At 52.9% G+C, this 23,259-nt stretch overlaps 1 protein-coding gene across 5 annotated transcripts; it reads right to left on the bottom strand.

Moving 5' to 3' along the window:
- Nucleotides 1-1,752: 1,752 nt before the first annotated feature.
- SNRNP70 (small nuclear ribonucleoprotein U1 subunit 70) lies at nt 1,753-18,566 on the bottom strand. Of its 5 annotated transcripts, none has more exons than XM_086690351.1 (10): nt 18,364-18,566; nt 17,442-17,664; nt 15,344-15,406; nt 15,176-15,230; nt 10,586-10,650; nt 10,355-10,417; nt 9,644-9,725; nt 6,287-6,388; nt 2,677-2,764; nt 1,753-2,594 (listed from the first exon to the last, which is right to left on the bottom strand). In XM_086690351.1, the coding sequence occupies exons 2-10, from the start codon at nt 17,586-17,588 to the stop codon at nt 1,943-1,945; spliced, it is 1,317 nt and encodes a 438-aa protein (XP_086546477.1). In that variant the 5' UTR covers nt 17,589-17,664; nt 18,364-18,566; the 3' UTR covers nt 1,753-1,942. The 5 variants fall into 5 exon arrangements, with proteins under 5 accessions (XP_086546477.1, XP_086546480.1, XP_086546476.1 ...); XM_086690354.1 differs by having other exon boundaries at nt 1,753-2,567; nt 17,442-17,598; XM_086690350.1 differs by having other exon boundaries at nt 17,442-17,598; nt 18,364-18,565.
- Nucleotides 18,567-23,259: the final 4,693 nt, after the last annotated feature.

Raw genomic sequence — 23,259 nt, 5'->3', positions numbered from 1 at the left:
TCAAGCCCCACCTGCATGGTGTGACCTCTGTGAACTCAGCCCAGTGGACTGCCACTTTTGAGTCTGTTCCCCCAAACCAAATTGGCAAATGTCCTCAAAGAAAAAGGGAGGGTGTTGGCTTTCCTTCTCTTAGGCATCAGACTCCCTCGAGCCCAGGTCCCCAGTGCCTTTCACAAGTTCTTTTACAAACCGTGACTGGTCTTTATGTAACATAACCGGCATGTGCCACGCTAGTCCAGAACACTGTTCTTTGTAGCCAATTCCAGAAGTGTAGTTGCAGCATCTGGGAGATCTTTGAGAATATGCTAATTAGAGACACTGAGCTCTCTTTTATTCTCTAAAGTCTTCCTTCCAGGGCCAGTTTTTCCACTTAACCTCGTGGTCTCCTGTTGCAGGATTTTCTCAAATGCCTGTCACCCTTGGATGCTTAGGACGACTGAAGCAGTTAGAAGCATAATCCATGTGCTTGGTTTTCAGCAATGCAAGTGCTATTCTTTCTAGAGGGGCGCCTGGGTGGCTCAGTCGATCAAGCGTCTGACTTTGGCTCAGGTCTTGATCTCATGGTTGGTGAGTTTGAGCTCCACATTGGGCTCTGTGCTGTCCGCGCAGAACCTGCTTCAGATCCTCTCTCTCTCTCTGCTCCTCCCCCACGTGCACTCTCAAAAATAAACTCTAAAAAAAAAATAGCATAATCCATGTGTGTCAGACAGATTTAATAGGCTGCCTCTGGGTTATCAAGCCAAGTTTGCCTTTAGACAGAGAAACTTTTCAAACACCAAAGTAGCTCCTGTATTTGCCTGGGCAGGAAATGCCCACCCAGCTCCCTAAGCATCGAGTGCTGAAATGGAGGGCGACTGTTCCGCGTACAGATTCTGGAGTCCGCCACCCTCGCTGCACTTGTAGTTGTGGTCTGGAGCCGCTCCAAGGTTCTGCAAGGCTAACTGGCTTCCTTCTCAAGCGGTCACCAGACTGAAGTGTCCTCACCGTCACCTGATGTGATCTTCTCTGTCCAGAAACAGCTGGAATCTCAACTGCTGATGGGACCTCCCCTTTCCTGTTAATCCTCCACTGTCAGAGCCATGTGTGAAGTAAAAATACTCATGGTGCGGGTGGCTGGGAGGCTTGCTCTGTGAAGCATCCAACTTCAACTCAGGTCATGATCTCATGGTTCCTGAATTCAAGCCCTACATCAGGCTCTCTGCTGTCGGCACAGAGCCGGCCTCAGATCTGTCCCTCTCCCTGCCTCTCCCCCACTCTCACATGTGCGTTCTCAAAAATAAACATTTAAAAGAAGAGGGGCACCTGGGTGGCTCAGCTCCTCCTCCCCCAGCTTGTGCTCCCATTTCATCTCCCCACCCTTCCCAGCTCTCCAGCCTCAACAACAGCTCCCCTTCCAAAATCACAGCTTCCACAGAGTAACCTCATCTTGGAGCCCCATCTTCACCAAGACAAGGGTTACAGAGAGACGGCCCCATAAGAGCCCTGAGAAAGATGTTAGATGAAGAGAAAGGAAAAAGAAAAGAAAAAGAAAAGGAAAGGAAACCACAAAGACATCTAAGACCCTAACAGAGGGAACCCTTTCAGAGCACCTCCTTATCCCAGTTTAAATGGCTCTGGGGTAGTGGGGGTAGCCCCAGCCCCAGGTCAAAAAAGCCCAAGTTTTTGGCATGCCCTGGGACACAGACCAGAGTAGGGCCGCTGGAAAGGGCACAACCTTCTGGGAAGACATTAAAAGCAGCGAAAAAACCAAGGTGCTTGTTATCAACAGGAAATTAATTTTATTTTAAATCCAAGGGGCCACAACAAATAAGGAGACTCCTACCCTTGGCTGGCAAACTTAGGTGGTGGCCAAGAAGGTTGGGAAGAGGACGACAGCAAAGGGACGGGTAGGAACGCGTCCAAACAAAACGGGAGGGGGGGCGGGGAGAGGAAGAAGCCCTCTTCACTCTGGCGCAGCCTCCATCAAATACCCGTTCTCTGGAGCAAGATACCCATCACCTCCTTCAGGCTCCATGTACATGTCTCGGCTTTCGTTGCCCAGACCCTCCAGCCCGTTGTCCTGGCCGCCACCACCCCCACCTCGGGCCTCATCCCTGCCCCGTTCACCACCCCGCTCCCCCCGCTTGTGCTCGCGATCCCGGTCTCGGTCGCGGTCCCGGCGCCGCTCCCGTTCGCTCCGGTGGCTCCGACGTCGTTCCCGGTCTCGATCCCGGCCCTTCTCCTCTGGACCGTCAGGGCCGTCAGGACCCAGCTCCCCAGGAGGCCCGTCATCAGGCGGCGCATCACCAGCCTCAGAGGGCTCCGCCATGTCGCCACCGCCTCCGCCACCACGTAGCTCCTCCTTGCGCTCCCGCTCGCGTCGTGCCCGCTCCCGGCTCCGGCTACTTCGCCGCTTCCGTTCCCGGTCCTTGTCCTTGCTACGCTCCCTGGATCGCCTCCGCTCCTCCTTGTCGCGACTCCGTGAGCGCCGCCGCCGGTCCCGAGAGCGGGAGCGTCGCCGTTCTCGCTCCTTGTCTCTCTCGCGGCTTCGTTCCCTGCGCTCCCGCTCGCGGTCCCGGTCCCGGTCCCTGTGGGGAAGCGGGGAGGGGCCGGGCCTGGATGAGGTGGGCAGAGGTTTGTGGCGGGGCTCCCCCACGTGACCGCCCGCATCCCAGGAAACCAGCTGCCCAATCTTACCTCTCATCGTAGCGGGAAGTATCATCCCGGCCCGAATGCCGGATGTTCACGTCGGCCCCGCCTCTTCTGGTACCACCGAGGCCACCTCCTGGGGCGGGGGCGGGGGCGGGCGGAGAAAGGGTCAGTCCAAACAGGGCACTCAGGGAAGGGAGACGAGGCGCATCAAAGAGCAAAAGGCAGGCCTGCAACCGCCAGTGGCGGGTGCGCTTTAACAAGACAGCTGTGCTCACACACTTGAGGCCTTTCCCCAAGCGCCAGCTGGTCAACACCTGTACTCAGACTCCAAAGCGCACCCTTAACCTCCAAGTCCACACAGCCTCCCAAACCCCTTCTGCTCAGCTGCCTCCTGACACGACGCCAAGCTAGAAACCTAACTAAAAAACGTGGTCGGCCTCAAATCCTCCAACAGTTTCCCACTGCCTTTACTCCAAAATCTCCATCAAGCGGCCTCCAGAAGCTGGCCACTGGTTCTTCATTTTCGGGGCGCTTTTCAACCCCCTCACACTCTCGGTCTCCGTCTCCTTTCTGCCCCACTTCAGGGGATCATTCACTGCTCTCCTTGGGGTCTGCTCTTCCCTGTCCGGTTAACTTACTCCCCCTTCACGGGTCCTCCTGAACACCATTTCCACCGCAAGCCTTCCCGAACCTACCCCACTGCCCGGTTCCCCACCATTTACTCACGGACTGAATACATTTCTTTCCTAAAACTTCAGGTGGCGCTTCACAGTGCACACGCCCCTGTGAGCAGGGAACTCCTGCCTCTTCAGACTGTTACGCACCGTGAAAGTCAGGACTAGGTCTGGATTTGCTGTCACCAGCATGTAACGTAAGTGTCTACGCACAGTAGTCAAAGGACAACTAAGGAGCAACGGCGCCTTCTTCGGATGGCAAAACAAACCCAGAGAGTCACTTGCCCACACGGGGACTTGGCCACGAAGGTGCAGAACTGGGACAGGACTCCTGGCCGACTCCAGAAGCTGCCCTCTCGTGCACCGTTCCACACCACACAGACCGGAAGCAAGCTTCAGTGAGGCGGGCCGGAGTTCCACGAAAGGAAAGGACTTCCAGCAGTGCCGGGTGAAAACAGGCAAAGGATGCTCGGAGAGCAAACATTCTAACAGGCACAGGCAACTGACCGGGCATCTGGAACGTCACAGGTATGATGCAGAACAGACTTGTGTCTTCAACTGTCAGGTCACAACCCAGCAATGGATCACATCACCAATTAGATGGGTTGCAACCGAAACACATTAAAAAAAATAAAAGGCGCCTGGATGGCTTAGTCGGTAAAGCATCCGACTTGAGCTCAGGTATTCTGTGGGTTGCATTCTGTGGGTTGGAGCCCCTCGTCGGGCTCTGTGCTGACAACTCAGAGCCCGGAGTCTGCTTCAGATCCTGTGTCTTCCTCTCTCTGCCCCTCCCCCACTTACTCTCTCCTGGTCAAAAATAAACATTATAAAAAAATTTTTTTAATAAACAAAAAACAGGGGCGCCTGGGTGGCTCAGTCGGTCGAGCAACCGACTTCGGCTCAGGTCATGATCTCACAGTTTGTGAGTTCAAGCCCCGTCGGGCTCTGTGCTGACAGCTCAGAGCCTGGAGCCTGCTTCGGATTTTGTGTCTCCCTCTCTCTCTGCCCCTCCCCTACTCATGCTCTGTCTCAGAAATAAACGTTAAAAAAATAATAGTAATAGTAATAATAAACAAAAAACAAAGTAAAGCAACAGAATATAAAATACTAGTATAGACTGTCTGTAAAAAAGGTAATTTCTGGGGGAGCCTGGGTGCCTTAGTTAAGCATCCAGCTTTTGATTTCAGCTCAGGTCACAGTCTTGTGGTTCGTGAATTCAGGCCCCACATCCGGCTCTGCGCAGATAGTGTGGAGTCTGCCTGTGACTCTCTGTCCCTCCTCCATACTCGCTCTCTCAAAAATAAACATTAAAAAAAAAAAGCAATTTCTGTTCATAAAACTTTTGTTTGGGTTATAATTTTGCATGTATACATGCTGGGTCAGGAAGTACTAGGTACTGCAATCGCAAAATTTGAATGCCAACTGACCTAGAAGATTCTGGGATTCCGGGATTCTACCAGAACAGGAAACAGCACTCTGAAGAACTCACTCCACCCCAGAGAAATGAGGGCAAGATAAAAACCGATCTGTTGTTCAGAGACCCAGCAGTTGAATGTGTGGTCTCTGTCACACAGGCAAGTTCAGGGTGAGAAGAGTGGGCGGGAAGGCAGGATTAAGAGCAGAGTACTGATCCATCTGACAGGTCTACCCAAGGAGGACCATCTTCTTGGACAACTGTCACTCACCCTCAAAGAAGTAGGTCCTTAACAGGCATGTTTGGATGGCAAGACCTCAGACCCAGGTCCAGGCCCAAGGCTGAGCCACTGAGATCCACCCACCCCAAAACGCAGAGACTCAGTCAAGACTGGATATAAAGCAGGACACACACTGGGCCAGTGCAGGGAAACACAGAAGAGATCTGCACAGATAGCAGGCAAGACAGAAGCAAGCTGCAGTGACACCAGAGGTGGCTCCTGGCAACTTTAAGGTCTGGCTACCAGGTCCCCTTCAGGCCAACTGGCATCACACATCTTTGGGCTCCAAAGGATCCGTGGGATTCTCAATCAACAAGGCTCCTTTGTGCTTTAAGATCCTCAAATGTATTTCTGATACCTGCAACCAAACTGACCTTGACTGACACTGTGAATGACAGTTAGAGACAGACAAAGACCGTCATATATATATGCCTTGCTCTTGACTAAAACACATGGTAAAGGCGCCTGGGTGGCTCAGTCAGTTAAACATCCAACTCCTGATCTCGGTTCAGGTCACGATCTTATGGTTCGTGAGACTGAGCCCCGTGTCTGGCTGGGTGCCGACAACATGCAGCCTGCTTGGGATTCTCTCCTTCCCTCAGCCCCCCCACCCCCCGCCCCATGCACATGGCTCTCTCTCCCTCTCAAAAGAAATAAACATTAAAAAAAAATTAGAGTAAAAACATAGGGGGCGCCTGGGTGGCTCAGTCGGTTAAGCATCTGACTTTGGCTCAGGTTATGATCTCATAGTTCTTGAGTTTGAGCCCCATGTCGGGCTCTGTGGTGACAGCTCAGAGCCCAGAGATGCTTTGGATTCTGTGTCTCCCTCTCTCTCTGTCCCTCCCTGCTGGTATTCTCTCTCTCTCCCTCTCTCTCTCTCTCTCAAAAATAAAAAGATTTAAAAAAAAGGAAAAATATGGTAAACAGGCATTTGCTGAACCAACGTATCAACAGACAAGCAAGAGCAAAGAGTCAGTGGATGAGAGGGTGACATTTACAACCCTACCAGGGGCTCCTTGCCAAGCTGGGCATCTGGTATGCTGAGCTTGGTGAACTCTGAGGTGACCCCCACTTTCCAGGATAAGGAGAATGAGGCACAAAGAGAGGAAGTCCACCAACTAGAGAGTAACCTAGAACAGGAAGACAGCCCTCAGGAATGATGACGGTGATGAGAGACAAGCTGGAGAGAGGAAGGAAAGACGTGAGCAGCCAGGCAGGCAGAAAGTGGCAGGGAATGCAGAAGGGATGCAGGCCCGCCGGGGCACAGCCCACACAGGGAGCGCTCACCTAGCCGCCGGGGCCGCCAGCCCTTCACGGTTCGGCCCCTCTCCACGTCCACAAGGACCCTCCTGCCGTCAATCTTCTTGCCATCTGCGTGCTTGTAAGCGGCTGCAACAGACGTGGGGGGGGGGGGAGGGGGAAAGAGTCCCCAGAGGGTCCTCTAGTCAGGACAGGGCCCGGCTCTGTGGCATCCCCACCCCCATGTCCCCTTCAAGGCACTCTGTGCGCAGGCGCACGCGCACACACACACGCGCGCGCGCGCGCACACACACACACACGCAAGCACACGCCCACCAGACAGCCAGGCAACTGACAGCCAGACTGACCCTCTCCCAAACCAGGAGGGGCCTGCTCCATCTCGGAACTTTTCATCACCCCCCAATTGCTACTGGGGGGAGCAGGACCACCCCAACCACCACCCACCCACCTGGGCTGCCAAGCCCTGCCTACTCCCACCCGACAGAGCAGCCCCCTCCTGTCCAGGCGGCCAAAGTCGCTGCAAAGAAACTGAAGGTTAACTTAAGGTTGGACTCTGCTGTGGGGGAGGGCTCCTCCACAACCCCAGGCATGCACCCTAAAACATCGTGCTGGGGGAGGAGGCCCAGCTGGGCCGCGCTGCACCCCAGTTCACACCGTTTTATTTTTTATTTTTTTGTGTTTTGGGGGACGGAGGTGAGTGTGGGGGGAACAGACATCAGAACAGAAAATGAACCAGAAAAGGGTGGGAGAAATCTTCAGGAGATGGCAGGGAGCAGAAGGGTGGGGTTACGGTGCTCCCAGGGGGCCTGGAGGGGCCCCCTACAGCAGGTGGGGGAGAGGGAAAGTGGAGGGAGGCATGGGAGGCGTGCGGTGCTCCTCACAATTCCTGCCTTACCTGAGCCGACTGACTGCCACCCAATCCCAGCCCCCGTCCCATCTCTCCCTCCATAGCCCCTGCTCAACAAACGCTGGGAGGCCAACCCCAGCCTGAGCCTGCCGGGCAGAGCGAGGAGTAGAGGGGGAGATTCGGGGTGAGGCATGTTCCTGCTCTTGGGCAGGGCACAGCAATGGGCAGGCCCAACCCAGGGCCTGTCTCACACGGGCGTCGGGAAGGCCAAAAAAGTCCGTTTCCCACCCCCAGCCCTGGCCTAGGGAGTTGTCCTCAACCAACCACAATACCCTGCCCCGCCCCAGCCCGCTCCCCCCCAAATAACAACCAGAGGAAGAGAAAAAGGTGCCATTTACCGATGCCGGCCTTGCGGGTGTCCAAACCGAGCGGGATGGGGGGGGCTCGGCAACTCCTGGGGGCCTGGCGAGGAGGCGGGCTTCCCGGGGGGGGACACGGGACCGCTTACCTGGAGCCCCCAAGCTTACCTGAGCACGCGCACAGACCCCACACCCACCACCATGGGGTCAGCTAAAGCTACAGGGAGGGAAGTGGGAGGGTTCTAGGGAGCCAGTGGAGAGGGAGAGGAACCACGTCTCCTGCACCACCTGGAGGCAGGCAGAGGAAGTGGCGGACCCCAAAGAAACCTCATGGAGGCCTTGAAAGAGGGGGAGACAAGGATTAACATCAAGTCTAGGAGCTGGTAAAGTCCCGGGACTATCTTATTGCATTTAAGAAGGCGGCTGGGGAGGCCTCAGAGAACCTGTGCGCCCTCACCTTTCCCGGTAAAGTCCACGCTAAACTAGGCACACGCCCCGCCCCCTCGCAGCACATAGAAGGACTTTTCCAACTCGAGTTCCACACTCCCTCCCGCCACCTGCAGGTCAAAGGCTGGCACCCAAAGGGGCAGCCTCAAGGGGTCCAGGAGATGGCGTGCAGCCCAGGATCTGAGGAGGAGGGGCCGCTCGGCCCCCGAACCCAGAGGAGGGTAGTGGGGGGACGGGAGTGAAGGACCGGGAACACAGTCAGGCAAAGGAACCCTGCTCTGGTTCAGTGTCCCAAACCCCGGAAGAAGCCCAACCCAGGAGTACCAGCAAAGAAACCACGTGACATGTGTGCTTCTAGGCTCGTCTTTCTCTCCCTCTCTTAGGTCTCTATAGACAGCGGAAGGGTTTTAAGTAGAATCTACGACACCTTCAGCCCCTGGCAGCCTGTCACTTGGTCCCTCCCACACTCCAATCCCCAATTCCGTGCACTCTGCAGAGCCGCTGGGCACCACGGCCCTTAGGTAGGCCTTGACCAGGAGAAGGCAGACAGCAAAGGGGCACAGCACCCTGAATCTAGCAACCAGAAAGATTCTCCAGGGCCACCACAGTGACAGCCCCACAGAAGCACGGGGGCAGGGAGCAAAGGATTGAAGGGTTCCATGCGGAGCCCTCCCCCCAGTGCGTCCTGTCTTCGGCATTCCTGTAACCTTCCCACTGACGCCATGAAGCCAGGTTAAGTCAGGGGCTGGGTGGAGCCCAACTGGAGAGGCCAGACGCCTTTCCAATCAGGGTCCGTCCTTCCCTTCCTGGGACCGACAAGATTACCAGAGAGCCTGTGGACTGGGGGCAGGGGTGGCAGGAGGGACAAAGGGCACCCAAACAAGGAAAGGGTTCCAGGTGCGGGGAGGCTGAGGGGGCGACTGGGGATGGGAGGAGGGAGGCCTCACTGCTCCTGCACTGCCTGGCTAAGCTGGGCTAGTGTGCGGTGCTGAGTGATCTTACCCATGATACAAACCCTTATACCAACCATACACTGAGGTGTTGTAAGGGGAGCGTAAGCATCAGCTGCAAGCCAGCTGCGTGGTGGCTGCAGTGACAATAAGAACAGTCAATTAATACGGCGGCCCCTGGACACGCCGCAGCCCTGCCCGCCCCCGCCCACCCATCCCTGCCCATGTGGACGCCGCCGCGGCCTCAAAGGGGGCTTTGGAGATGTGGGGGCAGGCGCCGAACACGCCTACAGGCCCACTGCCCGCTGAGGAACAGGGTGGGGGGCCAGGGGTGGGGAGGCGGAGGGTCGGGTGGCCCAGCCCCAGTTCTGCTGGGGGGAAGAGAGGGCAGGTTCAAAGGCCAGTCCTCATTCTGACCTAGCCACCCCCACTTCTGGTGGGGGGAATGGGGAGAGGCTCCCCGAACACCCGACCCCTCCCCCCCACGTCCAGCTGGCCCCAGCTCCCACCCAGTTCCCTCCTTGCCCCTGAGGTTCAACGTGTGACACTTACCTCCCCGGGTTCACACACACACACACGTTGTGGGGGATTTTGGTTTTTGTTTTTTAAAAAACACGTATATAAAAAAAAAAAAGATATATCAGAAACAGAGGGAGGAGGAGAAGAGACATCGCTAATGTCAGGTTTGGCAGGGCAGGGGTTGGGGACAGACGACAGGAAGGGGCTGGGCAGCAGAGAAGAGAGAGGGTCAGAGGGCAGGGCTCAGGCCAGAAGTACTCACAGTGCATGTCTCGCTCATGTTCGTACTCGATGAAGGCATAGCCACGGGGCTTTCCTGACCGCTTGCTGTAGACCATGTGTATCTGAGGGAGGCAGCCGGTGGGGGGCGGCGCAGAGATGAGTTCTCAGACAAGGAAATCCCACCCTTTCAACCACAGAGGCGGCCTACGCCAGCGACAGATGCCTCACACCCTGTCCCCGTCCCTGTCCCTGAGAGCCCCAGGTGACTAATGCCCTCCCAGCACCGGGCTCAGCAGTGGTCGCGCACACTGATCTCAAGCCCTCACTACTGCTCAGAGCGCTCAGGGGACTTTTCGATGAAATCGAGGCCCGCCAGTTAAACACAGAGCCTTGCTCCACAACAGCAATCGGCACACGCTTCTACATCTTCCCTTAAGGGCCAGACGGCAGATACTTCCGGTTCCATGGACCTGACAGTCTCTGTCCCGACTACCCGCCTCTGCCTCACAGCAACGGGAGCCGCAGACAACGGTAAACAAACGGGCTTGGCTAGTTACCACTTCTTAATTTTACTCCTGCTACCCAAAATCCCCTGCGAGGAAGTACAGTCAGAATGGAAAGGCAGCCCATGGACTCTGAAGCCCTGAAATGATGGGATGCATCCTTGGGGCCAGGAACCAGCCTTCTCCCTCCACACCCCGCCACCAAATCCCTTTCCAATTCAAATAACCCCCCGTCCCAGTCCACTCACTCTTTTGATGGGTCCGTACACCTCAAACTCTCTCCGGAGCTTGGATTCTGTTGTGTCATAGTTCTACCAGGAGACAGACAGACACAAAGTTAAGTGGGAAAAATTAACCATCCCCAAGCCCTCAGAACATTCCAGGACCTAGCCTACTGTCCTTTGTCCCACACCCAAGCTCTCAGCAGCCCAGGGTTTTGGCTTCTCTGGGGCTCCAGGGCTGGGGAGCTGGGGACTCACCACTCTAGCCACAAAGAGAGTCTTGAAGGCATCACCCTGAGCATTGGGATCATTGTGAGGGTCCCCTGTGCAGAAGAAAAGAATGTGTACGTAGAAAATATCAACAGTCACACACAGCAAGAAAGACAGACGGACAGAGATCCGTTAAAATAAAATTGCTGGTGACCTGGAGACCTCGGACACGCTCCGTTTTCCAGTTTCCCTGGGGCACAGCAGCCTTTATCTCAGTAACCAGTTTAGGCTGATGGGGGAAGGGGACAGGCTGACCTCAAGCTGACACTGGATGGGGGCCAGGAGTCTGAACAACATTTCAGACCTACATATGTTAAAGCCCCAGCCCCTTCCAGGTGAAGGCTGGGCATCCAGAGGCAGCCTGACCACTCCAGGTGCCAGGCTCCCTCCCTCAAGCTGCGGGGCCACGCTGCCACCCAACGACACGGCTTGCACCTACAGCCCTCAGGAAAACCGGAGCTCAAAGGCTGGGAGAGAGCCTAGCAGTGTCCACCTACTTTCTGCCCCATGACCTCTGTGCCCCAGGGAGAAACCCAGGCCTGGTGCTGGAGCGCACGAAATGCTCAACAGGCGCTTACTCCCAACCCTCCTACCACGAGGCCACTGAGGAACAACCATCTCCACACAAAGGAGCCAAAACCTATTACAAAACCAATTCCGGGGGGATTCTGGTGGGTCAGGCCTGGGAAGAAGTCCTTTTCACCAACTATAGAGGCCCAAGCACACACAGCGGTCCTCGACTCCTGCCAGGGTCCCAAAGGCACCCCGACCACTTCAGAGCAAAGGCGGTTCTTCCATGTGACACGACACAGCACAACCCGTAGAATGACATGCCGTATCCCAGGAGAATGTAAAAAAATGAACGTTAATAATTTATTGAACACATAATTAGGCCCAGACACTGCCGCACGGTGAAAATGAATCCTCATTCTGCAAACGGAAACTAAGCCAACGCCCGAAGCATGGAAGAGGCAAAGTGTCAGAGCAGCAAAGAGGCCAAGCCCGGCTTTACGTCCCAGCCCAACCTCACAGCCCCGGTGTTCTAACTACCAAGCTCCATACTGAACACCTACACACCAGCTTCTCAGGATGACAGCCTGGGTGCTGCAAGAAGCCAGAGAAATAAAGCTGCAGATCTGAGGAGGCTAGGCTGCAAACACAAGCGAAACTCAAGATGACTTCAGGGAATGTATTACAAACCAGAGAACTGAGCCTAACTACCTGGAAAGTGACGGTGGCCTTTGAAGACAACGCCATCTTTGCGCCTACCCCCTTCAGTTCCTCACCATCCCTCATCCTTCTGTGTCGTAGTTTTCTGTGCCCCGGTATCTCGATCTACACCGACCGCTCTCGTCCGTTCGTCCAACAGGTATCTGTGCAGTGCTGGCGAGTTCCCGGAACCGTCGTACAGAGCCAGGGATTCAGTGGCGCACAAGACAAACCACAGCCCCGTCCTCTCGAAGCTCAGATACTCATGCGGGGAGGCCGACAGCAAACTCGGTGAGGAAGTCATCTGGTTCCATCACACAGTGACAGACCCAGGGTGAAGAGTTGTAATGGGCAGGTCAGGAAAGGCCTCACCAGGATGAGGACATCTGACTGAAGACCTGAAACCATCACAGCTGCAACGGGAAACGCATCTGCCAACCCTAGGCAGCAGGTGGCCTAACAGGCGGCGTAGGAATGCTAAGGCTACAATGGTTGCAGGGGATGGGGGAGAGGACCAAGGCCAAACAGCAGAGACCTGAAACTTCCTGATGTGCCGTGGAGGTGCCCGGCAGCATCCAAGGGACACCGCAGAACTCTCTGCGGTTCTTGCTTACTCGAGGAGTTGCCCTTGAATGTGGCCAAAGGCAAAAACTAGTGCAGCCGAGCCGAGAACACCCATGTGTCTGCAAAAAGAAGACGTCAGCAGGAAGAGGGCAGCAGAGAACTGAAGCCGGTCAGCAGCTCACCAGTTGGTGCACTTGTGCACACAAACTCAGGGAACTCCCGTGCTGGCACCTCTGCCCTTGGAAAACCCCTGGTTAAAGGGATTATCTAGGTAGCAACCCCGAGCAGGAGCCTGAAGAAACGCCCTATGGAGCCGGAAAGCCTGTTCAGGCTTTCAGATGGTAGGAAAAGTATTTTGAAACTCTCGGCTCTTGGGAAGTATACTGCCCTCAACGAGCCCCGGGTTTCCTGATCTTAAAAATGGGAGTAATAACCCCCCGCCACACTTGGAAGCTGGGAGAAGTCAACGGTATGAAGTACACCAATTGCTTAACAAGGGACAAGGTCCCCTCGAATGGTAGCTGCTACGGGTGACAAGGCAGAGCCAACTTCTGTAGTTGGAGATGGAGGCTCTTAGGGCCATGAAAACCCTAACGTACTTGACCCGTTTTTTTTTTTTTTTTTATCTTTCCAGTTATGCAGAAGTTCAAACACTAAGGGAAGCAGAGAAGAATATAATGAAGCCCTATGAACCAGCTTCAATTATCAGCACATGGCCATGTTTGCTTCATCTGTACCCCCATCCCACCAAAGTATTTTAAATCAAACACCAGACATAGCATTGCAGCCTCTAACAAAGAGTTTTAAAGAAATCATCACCACTGTACTCTTACTAGACCTTAAAAGGTTAAGGTCAGCTCCTTAACCCGAAATCCAGGGTTCAAATGTACTCCGCTATTTCCAAAACTGGACTTTTAAAGTTAGTTTTGTTTTTTTTTTTTAACGCTTATTTAAAAAGAACGGGGCAGGGGGGACATAGATCTGAAGCTGACGGAACAGAGCCTGATGCAGGACTCTGTACCCACAAACCACGATATCAAGACCTGAGCCAAAGTTGGACATTTAACTGACTGAGCCACCCAGGCGCCCCAATGCAGTTACCTCATTTAAATCAGGATCCAAACAAGCATACACATCGCTTGCTTGACCGATCTTTTGATTCTTTAATCGTTTTTGGTCCACTCCCTGCCCTTTTTCTCCTTGTCATTTATTTGTTAAAGAAACTGAGTTACAACTTTGTTTTATACCCTTTCCCACATCCTGAATTCGACCAACTACATCTTTATGATGTTGTTTAACCTACCAAGATCCCATTCTTAAAAGTGTGGAAAATAACTTCTACGGGGAGAAAAGATTTATCCAAGGCCACCTGGCAGTTTAGCAGCAGGATCGGGGTTACAACGCACAAGGGTCAGACTGCAAGGCCTGTGCCCTACAATGCGACCAAGACTCCCCAAATTAACTGCCGACAATTCTGTGTGCCGAGCCCTATAGCAGCTGGGGCCATGGTGGTGAGCAAATCGCATCCGAACACTGCTCTCTTAGAGCAGCTGTGAACCCACAGAGTAGAGGTGGAGATGATCTTCAAATCTCCCCTGCAGACCAAAGCGACCAACCTGTAGCAGGACTCGGGGCTTTCAGCGCACAAGGTGACTTGACCCGAGCAAGGAAGTCACGAAAGGCTTCCTTGAGAAGTGACAGCTGAACAGGGATACAAAGAGCTGTTACACATAAACCAAGGTGTCATCAGAGACTGGGGGAACAGCCTGGGCAAAACCCCAATGCCAAGGGACGTTCCAACATGAACGAGGCATGAGAAGAGGCCGCTGTAGCTCGAGAGGGAAGGAAGCACAATGCACAACATGTTTGAAACAGCGGGCAGGAAAGAGACTTTCATCTTTAAGCTGAGAGCAAAAGGAAGCTGTTAGCAGAAAATGATACAAAGTTGTACTTTAAAAAGACCCAAAGAACTTGGTGGAGACAGGCACGCAGGTAATCAGACGGTTACTGTGTGTCCAAGCAAGAGAAAACCTGAGTGGTGACACATATGCAGCGAAGGGTCAGATCTGGGACATTGAGAGAGTAACAGGACAGGTGGTGGTGACAAACCGGAGAAAGGAGTAAAGAAAGTGTTAAAAACAAACTGGGTGGCAACAACAGAGAGCATGACTAGCAAGGCTACATGGCCATGTTCCAGGGAAGAAAACATCCAAGGAGACCAGGTGGGAAGAGGAAATTCTGAATGCGGTTTGAACACAGGGTCTGAGAAAGGACAGGAAGGCAGCTCTGGTGAGTCATTGCTCAGAGAGCTCTCGGCTGGTATCAGGCCTTTAGATGCTTGGCATCTGCATAAGAGCCCTGAGGAAACATGCTGCTCCAGGGAATAAGGTCCAAAATGACACGATTCACCAGCCTCACAAGAGCTGAAAGAAAGACCGAGTCTTCCAACTACAACATCCTTACTCCAACAAGAAAGGGCCACTTGAGACCGACGTGACCCTCTGTGAGTCTGGTTAATGACTACGACTATAACGGATCTGTCCTGCAGCCCAGGACACCCAGCTGGTTGTGGGAGTCTCCCTGAGTGCACTCCCCCGTACAGTGTGCAGCCCGAGGTACCAGGCCTCCCTTCCCACCAACCCTGACCCCACGCTGTACTTCTAAATCCTCAACCAAACACAGTGCTTGGCCAACTTTGTGGCCTAAAACCCCCACCTTCCCAAATTAGAGTCCTGGGTTGGATTAGCCGGAGAGAAATGCAAGAAGGTTTGAAGAAAAAGAGAGGGGAAGAGAAGAGAGACTTACACATTTTTAGCTCTGTCTCCACTTCCTGCTGTCGCCGCTCAATTTTTTCCCGTCTCTGTCGGGAAAAAGGTGGACAACTGAATGAGGAAAGAAGTGCCCTGATGTCAGGGAACATCCTGGAGAGAAAATGGCAAAACGACATGTGGCTAAGAGATGAAAATTACATACCTTCCTTTCCATGCGTTCCTCCCGGGTTTCTGCTCGAGTTGGGGGAGGGGCATCTCGAGGGTCCTGGAAATAAGAAGACAGGTGACAGGGTGGGAGGGACAGGGGGAAATTGCAAGGGACACCCATCCAGAAAACAACACGTGCCTCAGCCACTCACACACAAACAAGCAAACACAGACAGTTCCCAGGCCAGTGGAGGTGGGGAGTGGCATCAAAACCTGGTCCACAGACCAGTGCTACCCACAAACTGTTCCCAGTCTGTGACCAGAAAAGTAGACAAATCAGAAGAATTCAGAAACTTCTACAGCAACCTGATAGAGCAGTTTTATGCCTGCTGAAATTAACAAAAACTCGATCTTGGGGCGCCTGGGTGGCTCAGTCGGTTGAGCATCTGACTTTGGCTCAGGTCATGATCTCACAGTCTGTGAGTTCGAGCCCTGTGTCAGGCTCTGCGCCTGACAGTGTAGAGCCTGCCTGGGACTCTCTCTCTGCCCCTCCCCCGCTCATGCTCTGTCTCTCTCTCTCTCTGTCAAAAATAAATAGACATTAAAAAAAAAAACTGAAGGGGCGCCTGGGTGGCGCAGTCGGTTAAGTGTCCGACTTCAGCCAGGTCACGATCTCGCGGTCCGTGAGTTCGAGCCCCGCGTCAGGCTCTGGGCTGATGGCTCAGAGCCTGGAGCCTGTTTCTGATTCTGTGTCTCCCTCTCTCTCTGCCCCTCCCCCGTTCATGCTCTGTCTCTCTCTGTCCCCAAACAAATAAATAAACGTTGCAAAAAAAAAAAAAATTAAAAAAAAAAAAAAAACTGAAAACAAAAACAAAAACAAACAACTTGATCTTGGGGCGTCTGGATGGCTCAGTCGGTTGAGCATCCGACTTCGGCTTAGGTCATGATCTCATGGTTCATGAGTTCTAGCCCCACACTGGGCTCTGTGCTGACACCTCAGAGCATGGAGTCTGCTTCAGACTTTGTGTCTCCCTGTCTCTCTGTCCCTCCCCTGCTTGTGTGTGCATGCTCTCTCCTCTCAAAAATAAATACGTTTAAAAGATAAACAAATAAAAACTTGATCTTTTATTCTGTGGTCTTTCTTTAAAGATACGAGAAAAATCAGAACGATCCCTTCGTGTTTACCAAAAACCCCAATCTGCAAAAGATTTGTCCGTTACCATAGACAGAGATCGGGACCAGGGCTGATGCCCAAGAAGAGGACAGTGCAGTTCAGAAGCAATGACTGGACCCCTCCTGAGGGCCAGGGCAGTTCCTGAAGATCTCCCCAGCCACTCATTAAACGGTAACTGCCACATGACCACATCATCAAGGACGCCACTGGCCTGTAGCCGTTAAATTAGTTTAATTAGCTAATAACACTTCCCAGTACCGGTTCACCGAGGGTGGCAAATCCTACTAAAGAGCCAACCTCCTGTTATCTCTCCACTAACTTCTGCCCTGCAGCTTCCTCCACCTTCACGGCCCTTTCTTACTTGAGGCCAGAACTTCCCGCTTCTGACTTCTGGCTGTGTGCCAGCATTTCTCAGGTGTGTTCTGATGCACCTTAGAAGGTGGATGTTGTCAGGCCAGTTTTACCAACGACAAAAACAGAGGCCCAAGTTACGTATTTGTGTTTTCCCTGCAGTTGCATAGCCGACATCCTCAAGCCCACACGAACATCATCCTATTAACAACAAAACTGGTCAACGCAGTAACACCGACGTTTTGCTGACTGGTTGGTGCCCAGCCCTGTAATAAGTGTCGCAGTTAATGCCCCACCAACACTATGAGGAAAATACTACTATCCCCTGGCAAAAAATGCAGAAATCAAGTAAGAGAACACACCATTTGCCCAAGGTCACATGGCTGATAAATGGTGTGCCAAGGACTGCCTGACCCCAGAACCTGAATCCTCAGCTGCTACTTACTGAATTTTCACAAAAACCCTACAAGGAAGCATTATCAACCCCATTTAAGACAGAGAAACTGAGAATCAGAAAGAGTTAAGTCCCCCGCCTAAATCACACAGAAAGTGTCCAGAAACTGGACCCTCAAATCCAGTTCCCCGGCCTCAGAACCCAAACCACTAAGAGTCTGCTCAGCGAACTCACCTCAAACTCTCGGATGTAGGGCGCAATGCCACAGTAAGGTTGATTGTGGTGTTTCTCATGTGGCAGTTTCTCCAAGGGTGGCAGGTATGGGATAGGGTCACGGGGAGCAAAGAGGGCCAAAAGGTTGGGTGGCAGGAACTGGGTCATCTTGCCAAGTCTGAGGGAGGAAGGACGGCCTTAGGTTAGGGTGACCGGGAGAGTCGAAGCCCCTATAATCCCGAGACTCCCAAGAAGAAAAAGAAGGAGTAAGATCTCAGTATTAAAGCAGGTCCTGGAAGAACACGGAATGATCGTATGGCTCACGGCAAAGAACTAAATCTGAATGAGAAATATAAAGTTCACGGGGGAAGGCTGTGAGAGGGCGAGGCAAGGCTGGTAAGGGCAGCGATGACTGAAAAAGAGTTTACGAGGACTTAAAGTCTCAGGGTCCCGAGCAAGGAGCCGTGGGGCTGGGAGGTTCCCTGCGAGCGTGTGGGGGGGCTCAACGATCCTTACGAGGGAGGTCCAAACCAATGGCGGCTGGTGGTCCCACACCTTGGAGAACAGGTTATGGGGGCGAGAATCACAGGAAGTCTCCGATCAAGGGAAGAATCTGGTAAGCAACAAGCCCCTCGAACTGGGGGCTTGTGGGTAATAAATGCAGGCCCCCAAAGGCGAAAGGAATTATGGGTAAGGGTCCAGGGCGCCGCGGAGACGAGGAAGAAAAAAAAGCAACACACCGCAAGGGCCTGTGGGTAAGGGGCCGCGGGAGAGCTGTGGGAAGAGGGCCTCGGAGCCCAGAGGAGTCTGGGTAAAGGGTCCAGAAAGGTCCTGCGGCGGTGGCGCGGGAAGGGGGCCCGGCCGCGGGGAAAAGGCTGGGGCCCACCGCAGGGGTTTGTGGGTAGCGGCTCCGCACCCCGTAAGGCCACTCAGTCTCACTCACCCGCCGCGCGGCGCCCTCCTCGGCCTGGAGACGGTCCGGGGGCTCGCGGCGGTTGCGGCGGCCCCTCAGCAGCAGGGACTCCCGCTCTCGCTTCGACTACGGCGGCGCCCGCGTCGGTCTCCCTCAGTCGCCCGCCCAGCGCGCGCACCAGGCCGCTGCTCACGAGCCCGCGCGGCCTCGGCTCGCGACAGGGGCAAGGGGTGGAGCCAGCCTCAAATCCCTCCGCCGGCCGCGCTGCGCACGCGCGGCGCGATCCAGAACGACCCACACACAGGGACCTTGCGGCGCCGCGGGGACTGCGCACGCGCAAGCTCACTTCCCCGCCCACGGGCACCTTAAACTCCTTTGCCGCGGCTGGCTGCAGGCCGCAGTGCGCACGCGGGTACCGCACCAAACCCCAGCCCCCACCCCCTTTCGCTTTCGGCTCCAACCGCCTCCATGCGCGAGACTCCTCGATGCTCCGCCCCTTTCCCTAACACACTTCCCGGATCTTGTACGCATGCGAATGTTGTGTGTACAACTAAATACCCCTCCGCCGCCTGGCAAAGAGGCAAAGAGTCCGTACGTGAACGGTGTTACGTTGATGTCTAACCTGTTAAATCATAACTGTTCATTCAGCGCCTAGTGTAATGCTAGGCGTTGCTTGGGCTCTGAAGATATATAGCACGTGACTAAGAGAAAGTCTTTTTCTTCTTGGAGCTTACGTTGTACTGGGGAGATGATAAAGGCATTTAAAAAGAATAAATTGTGGGGGGGGGGGAGAATAAATTGGGAGTTGTGGCCAACACAATAAAGAAAAATAGGGCAGGGGTGCCTGGGTGGCTCAGTCCATTAAGCATCCGCTCAGGTCATGATCTCGGATTTGTGAGTTCGCCCCGCATCTGGCTGTGCTAACAGCACAGAGCCCGGAGGCTGGTTCAGATTCTGTGTTTCCCTCTCTCTCAGCTACCCCCCCCCCGCCCCCACTCTGTGTATGTGTGTGTCTCTCTCAAAAATAAACATGAAAATTAAAAAAAAAAATAGTAATAATCCTAGGGCACCTGGGCGGCTCAGTCTGTTGAGCTTCTGACTTCCGCTAAGGTCAAGATCTCACAGTTTTGAGAGATCGAGCCCCACATCAGGCTCTCTGCTTGTCAGCCTGTCAGTGCAGAGCCCACTTCGGATCCTCTGCCCACCCCCCCACCCGCCCCTCCTCCCCTCTTACTCTCCCCAAAATAAATATTTTTTAAAAATAGTAATAACCTTTATTCCTCGATCTGTAGACTGAGCAACTGGGTGATTGATGGTGCTATGTATTTACTTTTATGTTTTTATTTTATTTTTGAGAGAGAGACAGAGCACAAGCAGGGGAGGGGCAGACAGAGAGGGAGACACAGAATTGGAAGCAGGTTCCAGGCTCTGAGCTGTCAGCACAGAGCCCAATGCTGGGCTTGAACCCACAGACCGTGAGATCATGACCTGAGCCGAAGTCTGACGCTTAACCAACCGAGCCACCCAGGGGCCCCGGTGCTGTTGCTTTCGAGAGGGGAGATGTGGGTGGAGGGGGTTATTGAGGAAGACTCACTTGTTGATCGCATGGCTCTGGGTTTGGACATTGCAAAGATGTCTGGCACTCAGGTGCCGTTGTGGCATTGGAATATATGGCAGTCACGGAGAAGTCTGGGGCTGGAACCCTAGATCTGGGAGTCTTTGGGTTAGAGATGGTATCTGGAGCCATGAGGCTGAATGAACTCACCTGGGACACAAGGGAAGCTAATATGGGGAAGACCCAGCAAAGGGGCCCAAGCAGGAGTGATTGCAAGTGTAAGAAGAAAACGTTGCCTGGGTGGCCTCAGTCAGTTAATCATCTGACTTCAGCTCAGGTCATGGTCTCACAGTTGATGGATCTGAGCTCCACGTCGGAGCTCACAGTGCGGAGCCTGCAGGGGATTCTCTCTCTCCCTCTCCCTCTTTGCCCCTCCCCCATTCGCACTCTCTCAAAATGAATAAACTTAAAAAAAAACTGATTAAAAAAAAAAAAAAAAGTAAGAAGCGCCCCTGGGTGGCTTAGTCGGTTAAGCGTCTGATTCTTGGTTTCAGCTCAGGTCATGATCTCACAGTTCCTGAGTTCGAGCCCCACAAGGGGCTCGGCACTGACAGTGCAGAACCTGCTTGGGATTCTCTCTCTCCCTCTCTCTCTTGGCCCCTCCCGTGCTCACTCTCTCTGTCTCTCTCAAAGTAAATAAACTTAAACCAATTTATTTAATTTAAAAAATTTTTTGTTAAAAAATAAAAAATTCTTGGGGCGCCTGGGTGGCTTGGTCGGTTAAGCATCCGACTTCAGCTCAGGTCATGATCTCACGGTCCGTGAGTTCGAGCCCCGCGTCGGGCTCTGTGCTGACAGCTCAGAGCCTGGAGCCTGTTTCAGCTTCTGTGTCTCCCTCTCTCTCTGCCCCTCCCCTGTTCATGCTCTGTCTCTCTCTCTCTCTCAAAAATAAATAAACGTTTAAAAAAATAAAAAATAAATAAAAAATAAAAAATTCTCATGTAAGAAAAAAACTGGGAGACTCAGGTGTCCAGGAAGCCAAGAGGGCAAGGGCTTCAAGGAGGCAGGGTTCGAGTCCAGTGCTGCTGGGAAATGCAAAAGATCCCGGCTGAAGTTTGGCAACTGTGGGAGACCTTAACAAGGCAGTGGGAAATCCAAAGAAGACCTTTGGTGGGGAAAAGTCTTTAGAGAGGTTTTGTGGCAACAGGAGCAGAGAGAGACAGTAATACCAGAGAGGGAGGTGAAGTCAAGGAAGATTTTGTTTTAAAAAAAAAATAGAAAAGAGGGGTGCCTGGCTGGCTCAGTCCACAGAGCACATGACCCTTAATCTCAGGGTCATGAGTTCAAGCCCTACGTTGGGTGTGGAGCCTACAAAAAAAAAAAAAAAAAAAGACATTAAGAAAGACTTGCGATGCAAAAAATAAAAGTCTTATGATGCAATTGTCTCCTGATGGCAAAAAAAAAAAAAAAAAAGTTAAGCATCCACTCATCATGCAACCCCAGCAAGCCTATCCTTTTTTTTTTTTCGTTTTTTTTTAATGGTTATTTATTTTTGACAGAGAGAGACAGAGTGCAAGTAGGGGAGGGACAGACAGAGAGGGAGACACAGAATGTGAAGCAGGCTCCAGGCTCTGAGCTGTCAACACAGAGCCCGATGCGGGGCTGGAACTCATGGACTGTGAGATCACGACCTGAGCCGCAGTTGGATGCTCAACCGAGTCACCCAGGCGCCCCTATACATGGATTTCTGTTGCGGCTTTATTCATAATCACCAAAAACCGAAATGGAACTCAAATGTCTATACTGTGGCTAAGTAGACAAGTGAGCATCCGTCCGTGTCTTGGAACACTACAGTCACAGACACAAGAGGAATGGGTCTTCAATGCATTTTGCCAAGCGAAGGAAGCCTGATTCACAAGGCTACACGTCGTATTTGACATTCTAGAAAAGACAGTGCTGCAGGGACGGAGGGAGAGAAAACAGCGCAGTGGTTTCCAGGAGCCGGACGTTGGGGACCGGTTGACTAGGAAGGGCAAAGCGCAGCCTTCGAGGAGTGAGAGAACGATTCTATATTTTGATTTGTACTGGCAGTGACATGACTGTATACGTTGGCCGGAACTCACAAGCATACACTATGAAGGGTAATTTTTATTGTATGTCAAGTCCACCTCACTAAGCCTGACTGAACAACAACAACAACAAAAAGGCTCCCCCATTCATTAATTACAGATGGAAAAAAATAATGATAGTGGAGAAACCCAGCAGATACTACGGTAACCAAGTGATCCAAATTCATGTCACCTGCAGTAAGACGTAGCCTGTGTCTACACCATAGGAGGAGAAGGGAATTGCACCTCTGTCCCCGTCGAGAAAAACCCTCCATAATCATTATCTAGTCAAGATAAACCACCAGGTAAACAAATTGAGGAACAATCTACGGTGTCAATGACCAGTATTCTCACACTTTTTGTTTTTAATGTTCATTTACTTTTGAGAGAGAGAGAGATGGAGACAGAGCACGAGCTGGAGAGGGCAGAAAGGGAGGCACAGAATCCGAAGCAGGCTCCGGGCTCCGAGCTGTCAGCACAGAGCCTGACGCGGGGCTCGAACCCACAGACCGCGAGATCATGACCTGAGCTGAAGTTGGACGCTTAACCGACTGAGCCACCCAGGCGCCCCTAAATGACCAGTATTCTTAAAAAAATGTTGAGTTCGTGGGGCACCTGGGTGGTTCAGTCAGTTAAGCATCCGTCTCTTGATTTCCGCTCGGGTCATGATCTCACAGTTGGTGAGGTAGGGCTCAGGGCTGACAGCCAGAGCCTGCCTGGGATTCTCTCTCTGCCGCCCTCCCTCAAAATAAATAAATAAATATTAACAAAAAAAATGTTGAGGTCATTAGCAAAGATAGTAAGATGCCAATATTAGACGAAACTGGGTGAAGGGTATTTACGAACTCTTGTGCTATCTTTACAACTCTTCTGTAAGTCTAAAAATATTTCAAAATTTATTTTTTTTAATTTTTTTAAATGTTTATTTTTTGAGAGAGAGACACACACACAGTCAGGGTAGAGTGGAAGAGGGACAGAGAGAGAGAGGGAGACACAGAATCCGAAGCAGGGTCCAGGCTCTGAGCTGTCAGCACAGAGCCCAACGCGGGGCGTGAACCCACGACCTGAGCCGAAGCTGGACGGACACCCAACCAACTGAGCCACCCAGGTGCCCCTCAAAGATTTTACTTTTAGGGGCGCCTGGGTGGCCCAGTCGGTTAAGCATCTGACTTCGGCTCAGGTCATGACCTCATGGTTTGTGAGTTCAAGCCCCATGTCGGCCTCTGTGCTGACAGCTCAGAGCCTGGAGCCTGCTTCGAATTA

This window comes from Puma concolor, chromosome E2 (assembly GCF_028749965.1).
Source record: "Puma concolor isolate L17-30 chromosome E2, mPumCon1.1.hap2, whole genome shotgun sequence".
Taxonomy (NCBI): Eukaryota; Metazoa; Chordata; class Mammalia; order Carnivora; family Felidae; genus Puma; species Puma concolor.
The sequence above is the reverse complement of the archived record's forward strand: the minus strand, read 5'-3'. Positions and strand labels throughout refer to the sequence as shown.

Excerpts from the sequence above, each read along its gene's own strand:
- SNRNP70 (XM_086690351.1), bottom strand. The coding sequence starts at position 17,588 with ATGACCCAGTTCCTGCCACCCAACCTTTTGGCCCTCTTTGCTCCCCGT. Across the intron at positions 15,231-15,343 it reads AGGAACGCATGGAAAGGAAG|AGACGGGAAAAAATTGAGCG; the intron begins GTATGTAATTTT and ends TTTTCCCGACAG. Across the intron at positions 10,651-15,175 it reads GGAGACAGAGCTAAAAATGT|GGGACCCTCACAATGATCCC; the intron begins GTAAGTCTCTCT and ends TCTTCTGCACAG.